Source organism: Halichoeres trimaculatus, unplaced genomic scaffold (assembly GCF_033239565.1).
Source record: "Halichoeres trimaculatus isolate MK-OKI-2021-1 unplaced genomic scaffold, fHalTri1.1 fHalTri1_scaffold_13, whole genome shotgun sequence".
In the NCBI taxonomy this organism is placed as follows: domain Eukaryota; kingdom Metazoa; phylum Chordata; class Actinopteri; order Labriformes; family Labridae; genus Halichoeres; species Halichoeres trimaculatus.
In genome coordinates this window covers 30,744,135-30,758,502 of record NW_027437191.1, presented here as the reverse complement: position 1 = coordinate 30,758,502, position 14,368 = coordinate 30,744,135, and the positions used below count along the sequence as shown (strand labels likewise).

General features: G+C 40.4%; 1 protein-coding gene across 1 annotated transcript; it reads left to right on the top strand.

Annotated features, from left to right (window-relative positions):
• The first annotated feature begins 13 nt into the window (after nucleotides 1-13).
• hadhaa (hydroxyacyl-CoA dehydrogenase trifunctional multienzyme complex subunit alpha a) lies at nucleotides 14-14,332 on the top strand. Its single transcript, XM_074685269.1, has 21 exons — nucleotides 14-80; nucleotides 539-580; nucleotides 2,209-2,279; nucleotides 2,472-2,605; nucleotides 4,455-4,593; nucleotides 4,680-4,799; nucleotides 4,918-5,020; nucleotides 5,127-5,249; nucleotides 6,950-7,068; nucleotides 7,160-7,216; nucleotides 7,315-7,424; nucleotides 7,507-7,641; nucleotides 7,730-7,901; nucleotides 10,280-10,366; nucleotides 10,516-10,656; nucleotides 10,795-10,863; nucleotides 10,966-11,079; nucleotides 12,748-12,829; nucleotides 12,923-13,037; nucleotides 13,120-13,265; nucleotides 13,386-14,332. The coding sequence occupies exons 1-21, from the start codon at nucleotides 14-16 to the stop codon at nucleotides 13,529-13,531; spliced, it is 2,292 nt and encodes a 763-aa protein (XP_074541370.1). The 3' UTR covers nucleotides 13,532-14,332.
• Nucleotides 14,333-14,368: the final 36 nt, after the last annotated feature.

The following is a 14,368-nucleotide window of genomic DNA, read 5'->3' as shown; positions in this document are numbered from 1 at the left end:
TCTTCAGGTGAACATGGCAGGTACTCGGGCGCTCGGTGTTTTTTCTAAGTTTGTAACTCGCAAATATTCCTTATTTCCAGGTACGTATTATATTTCTATCACTTCATCATGTATTACAAATAAATAGCCTACATCTAAATTATTATTTATCTTTATTTCGGACAAAATCTTGATGGCAAAGGAATGATATGTGTCTTAAAGTGTTGTATGTGTGATTATATTCAGTTTTAATGGTTTCAAGCTTTAATGTTTTGTTTTTCTATAACAAAAAAAAAAAAAAGTTTAATACCGTACGGTATTAAACCCCACGTGGGGGTTGAAGTGAATTAGAATGATATACAATTCTTCAATTCTTGTGTTTCAGTATGTTCAGTGTGAGTATACCATGGCTAATTATTAATCAAAATTTAGAATTCCCATGGAGGTTTAAATGAAATAAACTTGGGTAACAAAATAATTGATTTCTTCACTGTTTTGTAAAGCTTGAGGCTCTGACAGGGAAACTTTTACAGCATCTGTCTCTTTCTGTGTGTTTTAGGCCATGCCAACCGCTGCCTCTCAGTGTCTTCATCCTTGGCAGGTAAAGTCTAATGGTTAACCTAGAAATGTGATCATAAATAGCCTTAAAAATATCGAATTGTCATTTATGTCACTTACTCAGAGTAACAAGTTAAGCGCTACTCGTACAGAGAGTTCAGTTGAAGTATGATTGTACGGTGTCTGTAGCTGGGTTTCTTCTGTTTAATGTGATAAGCTATATAACTATATCTTTATGTGATTAGAGCTTTGTTTTTTTTAGCTTTGGTTACGGGGTAAGCTCAAAGTCCCCCAGATGGGTGAATTAATGCGTCCTCCTTTGCTGTGAAAGTTTCAAGTGCAAATTTAAAGATGTTTCAGGTGAATTAAACAGTTTAGTCTTAACTCTGTATATTGATTTTCTGTCACGTCCTTAGCCAAATTTGAGCTCAAATGATCACTAATTTGCATTGTAAATATTCCTTACTGCCTTAAGCTACCCCAAACAAACAAAGATTGAGGTAACAGGCATTGTTTACTTATCAAAAACAGTGTAGTTACCCTCAGGGGGTAACAGAATTGTTAATCATCACTTACAGCAGCATTCACATGGACCATGTAATCATATATATACGTGTAAACTTCTAATGCTCTGTAGTTTTTTTCTTTTTATCCTTGTTTGCACAGTGCTACGCTGAATCACTGTTATGTGTAGGTCAGTGAATTAGTTTGAAGAAAGGCTCTTAAAGGACAGCATAGAGAAAGCAGGGTTGTGACTAAAATGTTTAAACAAGTTGACAAACCATAAAGTTTAAATGAGCTTATTATAACATGTCAAAATGTTTTATTTACAATGTTTTTATCAGCCTAAGTTAATAGTATCATATCAGCAAAAGTATAAATGAATATGAACACCAACTCTAATGCTATATATATATATATATATATATATATATATATATATATATATATATATATGTATATATATATATATATATATATATAGCAATAGCAATAATTTGGATTTCATCAAAAATAACTGGGATAACGTGTACCATGATGTGAACTAACACTCCTATTACAATTTAAACAGCAAAATAGGCACAAACCAAAAGTTTCTGACAGCTTTAAATATGCTAACAAAAGCCGTTTGAGCCTCTCCCAAATCTACCGTGCCACTAATTGAACTCTAGTTTAACCCTTTATCTCAGAAATAATACTTAGATAAACATATCTCTAGAGATATATGCAAATGAATTAGCGGTTAGCTTTGTAGTCTTATTTGGCATTCTCAAGTCCTTATATGATTGTTATTTGCTCATTTTTTAACATTGATGTATTTATTTGGGGTTTTCAGGGTGCAGAGAAACTAAGTAATGCCTTTTCTGTCTGTTGATTTTGTAACTACCAGGTTTAGAGCTCTTTCTGAATGCTCAACTTACGCTGCTAGCTTAACAGATTAAGGCTATAACTCAGGTGGCTAGCGGTTTGTCTAATTGAGCTTCACAGTCCCAGCAGTTTCCTCTATTTCCTAGTGGTTTTAAAAAGAAAACAGTGTAAGTATGTGCGTGTGCAGTGGGTGCTGGTATTCTCCAGAGATAATGTTGAAATAAGAGATGTTAGCATGATACAATAATGCTGGCCCTCTGTCTGACTGTCTGTTATCTGTTTTGATTTGTTCCCTCCATCAAGCTCGAACGCACGTCAGCTACGAGCTCAAGGATGATGTGGCGGTTGTACGACTCAATGATCCAACAGCAAAGGTGTGTGTTCATGTGTGTGTGTGTATGCGTGCGTTTGTGTGGTTTTATTGACAGTACATACATGTCACAGAGAAATATCACGTTCGTGGCAGTCTTGACTTCCTGTCTCAGTCTCTTTCTGACATGTGACGTGTTTAATCAGAGCGTGTGCGTGAGTATTTACATGTGACGTGTTTTCATGTGCCAATACAGGTGAACACACTGTCGGTGCAGATGCAGTCTGATCTGGAGGAGGTGATGGGGGAGATCTGGTCCAACCAAGCTGTGAAGAGCGCCGTTTTCATCTCCAGCAAACCTGGCTGTTTTATCGCTGGAGCGGATATCAAGTGAGGAGAAACAGATTCAGATTGAAGGAGATTCAGTTTAAAACTTAAAGAATTTAAACACCCAGGTTTCAGTGCGCTGTCACCATAGGGCAGCTCTATGGGTTTATTAGTTGTCTCTATGACAACAACACGCAAGCTAATGAAGTTTAGTAGTGAAAAGAGAGATCTGTGTTTTTCTCTGCTGAAAATAATTTCTGTGATTAATTTTGTAGTGATGGGGGACACTGGAGCCTAACTGTCAGACAGAAAAAGGACAGAGGAGCAGAAGAAAGATAAACAGGAGAGAGATAGAGCACAAGCTAAAGGCTAATTAGCCTTTAGATCTCAAGCTTGAGAGTCTATCAATAAAATGAAGAGTGAGGTTACGTTAGCTCTCCTTGGTAGAAAACTGACAGGACATAGCTAACCAGGATTTACTAACGTTGCACATTACAGACACGTCTAATGTCGCGGCCACACCGGATGCCAACTGGCAAATTTAAACTTGCGTCTCGCCTGTAACGCGCTGCATGATTGCCTGAGTCTGGACGCTGGACTATTTTGACAAGCTGAGGGGCTGACGCGCGTCACTGTGCAGGCGGAGTACAGAGCCCATTCATTTAAAGACAGAAATCCCAAAAGAGTATCTGAAAAACAATGAGCTGTGGTTTCATCATGACAGGAGAGTGTGTGAAAGCTTTGGAGATCACAATCAAGGCCTGCTGCCTCTCCCTGGTAATCCACCTCCACAGGCCCTGCCTGGCTGTTCCCTGAGACCTCATCCTCGACCCCCAGACCCATGTTCCCGGAGGTCTCCCTGGGGATAATGAAGGGGTCGAGGAAAGAGAGGACCACAGAGAACTTCCATCTTTTCCCTGGCTCTGCCCCTGCCCCGCTCCTTCCTCCTCTCTATCAGGCTCAAAACTCCACTGAGGAAAACACAGTCGGACTCAGTGATGACCCGAGCAGGCAAATCCAGCTGGAAACGAATATTTACAGAACTTACATTCAAAACCTGTCTCCTCAGGGACTTTCAACCAAGCCTGCTCCTGTTTTTCTGGTCTCTGTAGAGTACACACGTCGTATCGTATAACTCTGGATGATGACACACCGCACAGATTGTTTTCTCCTCCATCTTCCGGCCGAGTCGGAGCAGGTGGCGGTTCCCCCGCAACGTCATCAAATCAATGACATCGTGGGGGAATATCATCGCTGATTGGCTGCCGCGGCACAGCTTCACGCGAATTTGCGTCGAAAGTTCAATATTTTCAACTGGAATGTAGAGGCGTCTGACGCCCCAAATGCTCCAACACCCCAAACACGCTGTGCAAACGCGTCCAACTGGGGCAAACCGGTGTCTTAACGCTTCTTTGCATTAACTTTGTATTTAATCTCAAAGCAAATTCGCTTGCGGTGTGGCCGTACCGTTAGAGAGCCGGGCTGTTAGCTGCGCTAAATATAGATGGCTACTAAACTACATACAAAATGACAGTGTTTGCTTGTTGTTACGTTAGCCTACAGAGCACTGGGCTGCCGATAGCACTACATATGGCCGACTACTACAAAGTTTACTTGGTGTCATGTTTCAAATTGTTGTGCTATGTAACTGTACTGATAGATACCTTACCTCAGCGTGTTGAATCCAGTAAAAAGTTGTCTTGAACAAAAAAAATGTTTCGATACGATCTCCATTTAATCCAAAAACAAACACACGCCTCGATAAAAGAAATAAACAACAGTGTGCGAGGCCCAGAAGGTGGCGAAGCAGTCCAATTGAAACAGATCCTCCTCATGGCATCTTTCATAATCAAAATCAAATATGTTCAAAAACAAAACTGAAGAGTAACTGAGTTTCCCTCCTTTCCCACAGTATGATCAAGTCCTGCCAAAGCAGCGAGGAAGCCACCCGTCTCTCTCAGAAAGGTCAGAAGATGTTGGAAAAGATCGAGAAGTCCCCCATCCCACTTGTTGCTGCCATAAATGGCTCCTGCCTGGGCGGAGGTCTTGAGGTAGAACTCTATAAGTGTGTGACAAAGTGTTCAAAATGCTGCCAAGACTTGACCCCTAAGACCCTTTTTGTGTGTCTTTCCTGAAGTTTGCGATAGCCTGCCATTACAGAATCGCCACAAACAGCAAGAAAACGGTGATGGGGACACCAGAAGTCATGCTGGGACTACTGCCTGGAGCAGGGGGCACTCAGAGACTGCCTAAACTGGTAAACACACACTCATGTTTACCTTGCATTGGCAGAAGCAAGTGCAAGTTCAAAGCTTTCCTGAACGCATTTGTGTGTGTGTGTGTGTGTGTGTGTGTGTGTGTGTGTGTGTGTGTAGGTGGGACTTCCTAATGCATTCGACATGATGCTGACAGGTAGGAGAATCGGGATGGACAAGGCCAAGAAGATGGGGCTGGTGCACCAGCTTATAGACCCTCTAGGTGAGTGCTACATGGGAAAGCCATTCCAGTTTTCTGGTAGATCTTTGCTGTTAGTTCCCCAAGGCAAAGTTATAAATAGATAAGAATTCTTGTTTGTTCTCCACAGGTCCTGGTCTGAAGCCCGCAGAGGAGACGACTATTGAATACCTCGAGGAAATTGCGGTGGGCGTGGCCAACGGAATTGTCAACAAGAAAGTTCAGCTTACAAAAGAGAAGAGCCTGAAGGAGAGTGAGTGGCTCTTGGTTCCCACTTGTTGCCCCGGTCTCAACAGATCTAATTTTGTGGTTTGGGACTTGTAGGGATGTGAAGCCAATGAGCAAACAGATGTGTTGCAAACACAAACGCAAGGTACGGTTCAGGAGAGCCACAACTAGGGATGGGAAACAATATGGTACCAATGCCCAGTACCTGGCAATCAGTATCGATAGTCAACCGTACATGTTTTTGGTACTTTTGTGTGTTTATGTGGTTATAAGTATTAGTTTGTGTTATATAATAAATTCTCAAAATTTTTCAATTCAGTTCAGTAATACATTTATTCTTCATAATATGACCCTAGGAATGCTGTGTTCATGTCCAGCATGGAAAATCGCCAACTCTTCCACTCCCTCGCGGTCACAAAGATGTGTCTAGGTACATAAACATAGTACTTTTTGATTTTACGTGAATTGGTACTTCGTACTACAGACAGAATTTGGTTTGAACCTATAAAAGTACCTCATACGGTACCTGTCCCTATGAACAACAGCTCATTGTTAAGCTCAACCGTCATGTCTCCTCACCCTCATAGGGATTCTGTTGCACAGTGTAGATCTGTTTAAACCTCTTGTTTCTGATAATAACATCTGAACCACGACCAGGAACTGGAACAGAAAGCAAAGTTTTGAATTTGCATTATCGTCATAACATTTTGCTGGAACATTTGTATGATCACTCGACTGATTCTGGATTTAGAGGCTGATTTGGGGCTTCAATGTCAGCCATGTGGCCATATACCAACTCAACTAATCTTTATTCATATAGCACAGACAGCATTAAGTAAATACATACAAGTACAAATGAAATGAGTGCATGAAAAAATATGATGATGGCATTTAAAGAGAGGGTCAGCAGGAATTTTCATTACTTGTTGGTAAACACAACATTCAAACTGGGCTCCTCCTCCTTGGCTCAGTGCCAGCGGCAGCACACACCCACAGCCTCAGACCGAAGCTATGTGAACACACCAACTAACCAAGCAACCACCTGTAGCATCACCTTTCTACATGAGAGAGACATGAGAGCTTGTGCACCTGACTTGGTATGTTAGCTCAAACTAATCACAGGTATTTGACACATACCTGGCTAGCACAAAACCAACTATTTGCTGTCCAAGTTCCTGAAAGCGAGTGAAAGTCGAGCCAAGCTTCACCCTGGTTTAGGCAAAAGCTTTATCTGTTTGGAGTTTTTTTCACTTTGGTTGTTTATCTTGCACCATGCTAGCCACTCAGGCTAGCTCATTCCACTCGCTAATCAACACTTACAGTCACTGCACACTGGGCACGCTGTGATTAGCTGATGCAACCACACTCACTCTCCGTCCAGAAACGTCTCGAAACAACCAAAACATAAACATTCAGGCAGAGGAGGGGGTTTGAGGCAGACACAGACACTGACACACATGTATAGAGGCCTGTAGGAGACAATAAAGCAGGATTATTCCTGTAAAAGTTGACAATTTATCTTTTAGGAAATCCTGTAAAATACTCTACTATTAAATAAATAAAATAATGAAACAAATAAAATGATTGAATTAATTACAATAAAATAAAATTGAATTAAAATTAAACAAAATATAATACAATAAAAATAAGTCAGGCTCTGGATACACCTTGAACACGTAGTTTGGCTTAAGTGTGTTGACTGTTTTCATGTAACTGTGTAAACAGAGCTGCAGGATAAAGTCATGGACCTGGGTCTAGTTAAGAGGAGGATCTACAAGACCGTCACTGAGAAGTCCCAGAATCAGACCAAAGGCCTCTACCCGGCTCCAGTCAAAATCATTGAGGTAAAGAGCGTATGAACAGGATGCTTATAAAACCATTTCCAAGTGATGTTCCCCATACACACATTACTGGGTCCTGCTTTTACTTGTGCAGAGCATCAAGGCCGGGCTTGAGAAGGGCAGAGAGGCAGGTTACCTGGCTGAATCTGAGGTGAGACTGATCACAATCGATGTTCAGAAAGTACATCAATGATTTATCATTTCCTGCATCAGCTGACCTCTGATCTGTTTGTCTTTTATCACACACAGAACTTTGGGAAACTGGCCATGTCCAAGGAGGCCCAGGCTCTGGTTGGCCTTTATCAGGGTCAGACGGTTTGCAAGAAGAACCACTACAGGGCCCCAGAGAAAGAAGTAAAGTAAGAGATGTCTGGGGGGTTGATTGATTGTTAGCACAATTTTGAATATTTCCTCAACATGTGTGTGTGTTCTTTGTGTTAGGAAGCTGGCTGTCCTGGGTGCTGGGTTGATGGGCACTGGTATAGCACAGGTATCTATAGATAAAGGCCTGACCACCATCCTGAAAGACACCAGCGTGGACAACATCAGCAAGGGGCAGGACAATATCTACAAGAGGTCAGATGAAAACCCTAAAAGTAAACTGCCTCAAGAGGACTCACAAGAAGGGAATTCACCTAGAAGTTTTCTCTTGCCTTTCTTTCAGCCTGGACAAAAAAGTCAAGAAGAAATTCACGACTTCATTTCAGCGGGACGCCATCATGTCCAATCTCTCAACCCAGCTCGACTACTCTGGTTTCCAGAATGTGGATATGGTGGTTGAGGCAGTGTTTGAGGACCTTGATTTGAAACACAGAGTCATCAAGGAGGTGGAGGAAGTGAGCACAACTTCTTGTTTATCTGGAAATTCTCCTTGAATAGTTTGACTTTAATAGATCAAAAAAAAACAAAAAAAAACACTCGTACTGCATTTTTTAATGAAAGTCAGTGGCACCAAGAAAAGGTTTTGTTGTTATTTTTTACTTTTGGTTATACTCTTGTCTTCAAAAAAAAAAAAAAAATTCAATTCCATAAGTAAAGTGGGAAATGGGAGATTTTATTTTGCATTTTCAGAATTTGTCAAAGCAGAGATTTCCAATCTCTACGGCCATACACTAAGTACATTTCGAAGTATCGAAGTATCTGGATTTTTTTGTTAAAAGAGGTTGTGAGGAGTTTGAAAGTGATCTTCAAAAAGTATCTCTTGTACATACATGCCTTATCGTAATTCACACTTTAAAATGAGATCATTAGCACCAAAATAGGTTATTTCAAAATGCTACTTCTTGGCTTCTTCATAGCTTCCCAATCGGGTTGAGCAACACTGGATTGATTCATGGCATGTCCAAGGACATGGTCACACTGGCAAAGCATACAGCAGCAACAGCTTAAGCACTCTTCAGCCCTAAAGCATGTTTTGAATGGCCAGCAGTGGCGATTGCTCTAAGACTGCAAGGGAAGCTATAAAAAGTGGTGATATGTTCTGCTGTGTGTACATTTTATTGATAAAATCTGAGCTAGAATTCCTTCATCTTTTGTTCAGAATCAGCTACCTATCACAGGTAACTGGCTCCACCTCCTTCTCATTCATCCTCGCAGCGTCTCAGCGCTTTAACACAGTCTGACACTGAGCGTCTTCTGACTTCAGCGGGGAAGTGTAGAGTGGGTTGTTCCACTGTGGAAACTGGACGGTCATTGGATAAACGCTGGGCTATGTCCCGCCCATCGGACGCTCAGCATTTCTGGGGGTCTATGAGGCAGTGGGCTGGCCTGGACGCTGGGCTTCTGCATGATGACTGGATGATCTGTCTGAGGCCGAATCCCTTTTTGATTGACAGTGAAATGAGCCAGTCAGCGATCTTGAAGGAATTACCCTCCACTGGAGCATCTTCTGAGTTTTACAGTTAATTGTTCTGGACTGATCCGGAGGCTTTAGCGATCCCCAGCGAGTTTACCTCTCTGAGAAACGACGAGAGTTGAGCGAACACTGGTAAAATCCCTGGAAAAAACACCTGGTTGGTACAGGGTCGCAGATGATTTTCTTGAAAAGGAACTGAGGGTAGAATTTACATTTAAATAAATAAACAAAATTATGATGATGGTCAGAAAAAATTAGCTTCCCCTCCTTGACTGACCAGCAGCTGCCACTGATAGCCAGCTTGAGCACGATTCACTTCTCTGCTTTGGCACGCTTAAGAGAGGTTGGCTTCGGCATGGTTTACTTCATGCACGAGCACAGGCACGCAGACAGCGCGTGTGATCCATGACGTATGATCACCGCTAGCGCATTTTAAACAGATGTTAAAGGGCTGTGCTGGGCCATAAGTCATACCATAAGTCAAAAAGCCTCTAAAGTTGTAGCAGTGCTCTCTGTGTCTCATTGTGCTGATTGATGAGATCACACTTCATGTAAACAGACGCTTCACAATGACGGAGCTGGGCCATGCGTGTGTGATACCTGCTAAAGTCTGGTTGATACTGGAGGAGTAGTGTGACCGGCAGGGGAAGACCAGCTGTAGAGTACAGCCGGTGGAAGGGGCTACTGATGAACGGTACATACTTGCATGTGCTTGTTGTGACATTTCAAACAATAGCGCTATGTAACTGAACTGATAAATACCTGACCTGGTTACGTATCCGTCCAAAAGTTGACTTGAACAAAGAAAACTTGTTCCAAAACAAAAACACGCCTGGTTAAAAGTCACATCTTTACGACAGTGTGCGTGAGACTCCAGGCCACGAGGTGGCGCTGCATTCACATTAAAAGAGCTCCTCCTCATTGCATCTCATGATATTTTGTTTATAAACATTTTTTTGTGTTTTTTTCAAATTTAAATCCTTCATCCTTCGTCTTTGTTTTAAGCTGGGTTGGAAAAAGTCGAAATGCTGGGTATCCTAAACAAATCCTAAAAGCTGACTCACATGTGATGTGCATTTTTTGGGAAAATATGGCTCCTGAAATAGTCTGTGCACATCATCATTCAACTTTTTCACTTGGTCTGGAGTTAAATAAAGCAAACTATAAATCGTAAAAATCCGAAATGTTGAAGAATCACAATATAAATCGAAATGACACCCCAAAAATCGTAAAACAATCAAATCAGGAAGAAAGCATATCATCCCAGCCATATTAGATACTGATTCATAACAATGAGGTTATATCTTATTATGACTTACTCTTTACATCGTGTGGTGTTTTCCTGTTTTCCTTTCATAGGTAATTCCTCCACATTGCATTTTTGCCACTAACACCTCTGCTCTGCCAATCAAAGACATCGCTGCTGCCAGCAAACGCCCTGAAAAGGTCAGTTTCACACTGTCGTTTAACCACAGCGTTAGCTAAGACAAGCTTTATGCTAGTACATGCTGAAGTACATCACAGTTTTTTTTTGCAGCAAAATGCTAAAAACATAAGTAACATAACATACCTTACCCTTTGATCCCTGTATGCAGGTGATTGGCATGCACTATTTCTCTCCAGTGGACAAGATGCAGCTGCTAGAGATTGTCATCAATGATGAGACGGCTGAAGACACAATAGCTGCTGTTTCCAGTGTGGGCATCAAACAGGGAAAGACAATCATTGTTGTTAAGGTATGAGTAAGTTGAAGGGTCTACTTTCAGCACATCTTTTTTTGCCTGATTGAATGACACAAATTCTTCACTCAGCTTCATGTTGATCTAATCTTTGTATTCTTGTCTGTATCTTCTCCTGCCGACCCTCTGAAAAAGGATTGTCCTGGATTTTTCTCAAATCGCTGCGCTAATCTATTTCTGGTTGAATCGTTAAGGTTACTACAGGTAAGTGAGATGAAAGGTGTTAGACTACAGCATATCTTTAACTTGCACTCTTTTACTTTAGGTTTACCACAGCCACAAATTTACCGTAGTTTGATTCTCCAGGAAGGTGTCAGCGTGGAGCATCTGAGCACCTTGTACACAGACTTCGGTTTTCCCATTGCTTTACCAATGACTGTTGATGGAGTTGGTATCGACCTGTGTTTGCGCACATTCGAGGTAATCCCGTCCATCTACTGGCTACTGCAACTGACATTAACCCTCTGATGCATGAATTATTAAAACCTGCATAATTTTTTTTACTTTGAGTGTTTTTATACTTAGGGCAATTTTTTTATTTACTTATTATTTTGATATTTGATTTTTTTTTTCATAAAGTTACTCGTCTAGTTACTACATGCGCCTTGGCATTCAACACAAAATATTAAAGACTGTAGTAAACATTAACAAAATTTTCCTTTTATTTTTTTTTTCAGATTTTTTTTTCTGTGAAATATTATTTCTTTTATACATTGCAAAACATTTTAATACATTTTCACACGCTTTAACTTTGTTTTGGAAATACACTTGATGTTGTATGACGGTGAACACATGGTTAATTGTAATATACTGCTTGTTTGGAACAAAATTTTCAAACATTATGCTATAATACCATCACTTAGATTTTACTGTATATATTATTTATTTTAACCTCTAGCGTTCTGATCCTTTATCAATTCCCTTACCAATTCCTCCTTTGAATTCAGGTTTTCTGTGTCAAAAATATTTTAGTGAGTTTATAAGAAGATAGATATTAAATTGCTTGCTTCAACTGGATATTTCTTGACGTAAATAAAGAAGAATAAGTCATAATTGCATTGTGACGGGACGCTAATGTATTGATTTGTTATATGTCGTTAACTAAGGTAGGCTAACTCTGAGCTGTTTGGAACCTTGCCATAGTTATGGAGCCAGCCATGAGCCTGCGCGTTCCATTTCTTTTATTTGCCTGTCAGTCGTTAGACATTTAGAGTTCTCATTATTGTTTACTGGGAGTAACTGAGATATGTTTTTGTGATGAAAGATAAAATTCTGTTTTCAGAACAAAGCTATGCCCGTGTATGCTAACCACTAGCATGTAATTTCCTTTCAACGTTAGCATTAAGCTAGTGCTATTCCGTCTATATCGTTTATAGTAAATACGGAGATTTATACTATGGTGAATGTATTGAAGAGGAAAATCTTGTGAGGGAATAATGTATATTTCTTTGTGCGTTCAGTTTATTAGTCAAACTTCAAGCAGAAATTCCTAAATCAGAGTTTTCTTGGGAAACTGTTCGCTAACTGCTAAGCTAGGGCGGGCCTGTGGACGGAAGGTCCAGGTGTTCTGTCACTTTCTGCGACCCATCGAGATTGCTACTTGTGGTTCTGCGCATGCGCTCTATGGCATTAGTGTCACGCTCATAGTTTTTGGCTCATTGAGCATTATTTGATGGGGGGCAATCGAATTATCATAACATCCTCCCGGGTTTATGACGTAGGGGTATCAGGGTGAATATTAATGATTTATTAATGCGTTGAATACTGGGAGCATTATTTAATGGGAGGAAATTAACAATCAAAATATGCTCCCTGTACAATTTTGATTAAAAATAGAAGAAAACACAAGAGGTTTCTTTTTTTTTTTAATTTTAACATGGTAATGTTAGCATGATCAGACACCTCTATAAAGGACACAGTTATAGAAAAACAGTTATCCCAAAATTTGACAAAGCAGCAAAAATAACATTGTATAAAAGCACTATAAACTCTTTAAAGTATTTTTAATTTCAAGAATACCTAATCCATACTTTTTTTTAATTTCTGATGTGGCTCATCTAACTGATGTTGGTGTTTGCTCATGTGTAGAATTTAAGGAACGCCTACGGTTCTCGTTATGGAGGGGGAGACTTGGCTGTTCTGGAGTGCATTGTGGAGAGAGGATTCAAAGGTAAAGACTGAAAAATGAGTACAAACAATTCATCTTGATTATCTCCTTTTATCCTCAATGTGGGACTGACATGTTTATTGTTATTGTTTATAGGCCGCAAGTCGGGAAAAGGATTCTATCTTTATGAAAAAGGGAAGAACTACAAACGCCAGAATCCTGAAATTCATGAAATTGCAAAGAAATTCCCTCTGACCAGTCACCCTTCAATGTAAGACAACATCCTCAGATTTGATCAGTTTCTTCATTTGTCACGTTCCTCATCTCTAAAAGATACTTCTGCTCCTTTCTAGTTCTTCAGACAGGGACATGCAGCTTCGCATTGTGTCTCGCTACGTGAATGAGGCACTGATGTGTCTGGAGGAGGGAGTGCTGAGAAATCCAGTAGAGGGAGACATTGGAGCAATATTTTCTATTGGCTTCCCCCCCCGCCTTGGTGGTAAGAGTCATATATACTCACAGATACTTACTCCACTGTGAATCTCAAAAATTGCATCCCTGACTTATAGACTTTCAGGTAGCGTCAGTGCTGATGTGTCTTTTTGTTTCATCGATGCAGGTCCGTTCAGGTTTGTGGACATCTTTGGCGCAGAGCGTCTTGTGAGCACGATGAGGCGATTTGAAGAGTTTTATGGTGAACAGTTCACACCCTGCCAGCTTTTACTGGACCATGCCAAAGACTCCAGCAAGAAATTTCATGCATGATCAAACAGAAGGACGTCAGAAGTCACAGAATACCAGGAACCAAAGTCTTTCCTCTCCTTTTTGACTACTGATGGGCCTCGACTACAGAAAGGAAAGTTTGTACAATAGTCACTTTCTCGACTGGTTAAATCCTAAATAAGTAAATAAGTTATAATGTTGCCTCTCAAAAGCCAAGCAACCAAAGATTAGTCACAGAGGATATATCCGTATTTCTGTCATATCACTATCTGCCATACAAGCAGCTGTCCACACATTAAAGCTCGTTACAAAACATCCAGACCTCATGAGTAATTCTAAGTTTTGATATGGTTTAAAATTGAATTTAACAGATGGGACGTTATGTTGTGCTCTGCCTTTTATTAATAATGAATGCAGTTTCAAAACTTGTTTATATGTCAAGTAAAAATTTGAGTCTAAAAGAATAAAATTATTGAAAAATAGAACAATCTTCCTTGTTTCCTATTCCCCAAGTGTGTCATATATTTTTTAACTAAACTTATCGCTCTAAGCGAGTAACTGTCAACCATGGAGTCCCTGAGATTGTCTCCTGGGGTCAGATGGTTGTGGCTAAAAAAAAAAACATCATAATAACAAACCATAATTCTAACTGTGTGATGGTTTTTACATTACATCACATGTACCATGTTTGTCATGTGACAGCTGCAGGTGACAGCTCTAGCTCACAGAGTTGTGTGCACGGGCTCTGCAAAAATGACATGTGGGGTAGGGCCTCAAACACCAAGGATGTAACTCTTGAGAACCACTTTTTAGAACTATGGTGGCCCAAAAGTGCAATGCAGGAGTAGGGCCTTAAACACCAAGGATGTAACTCTTTAG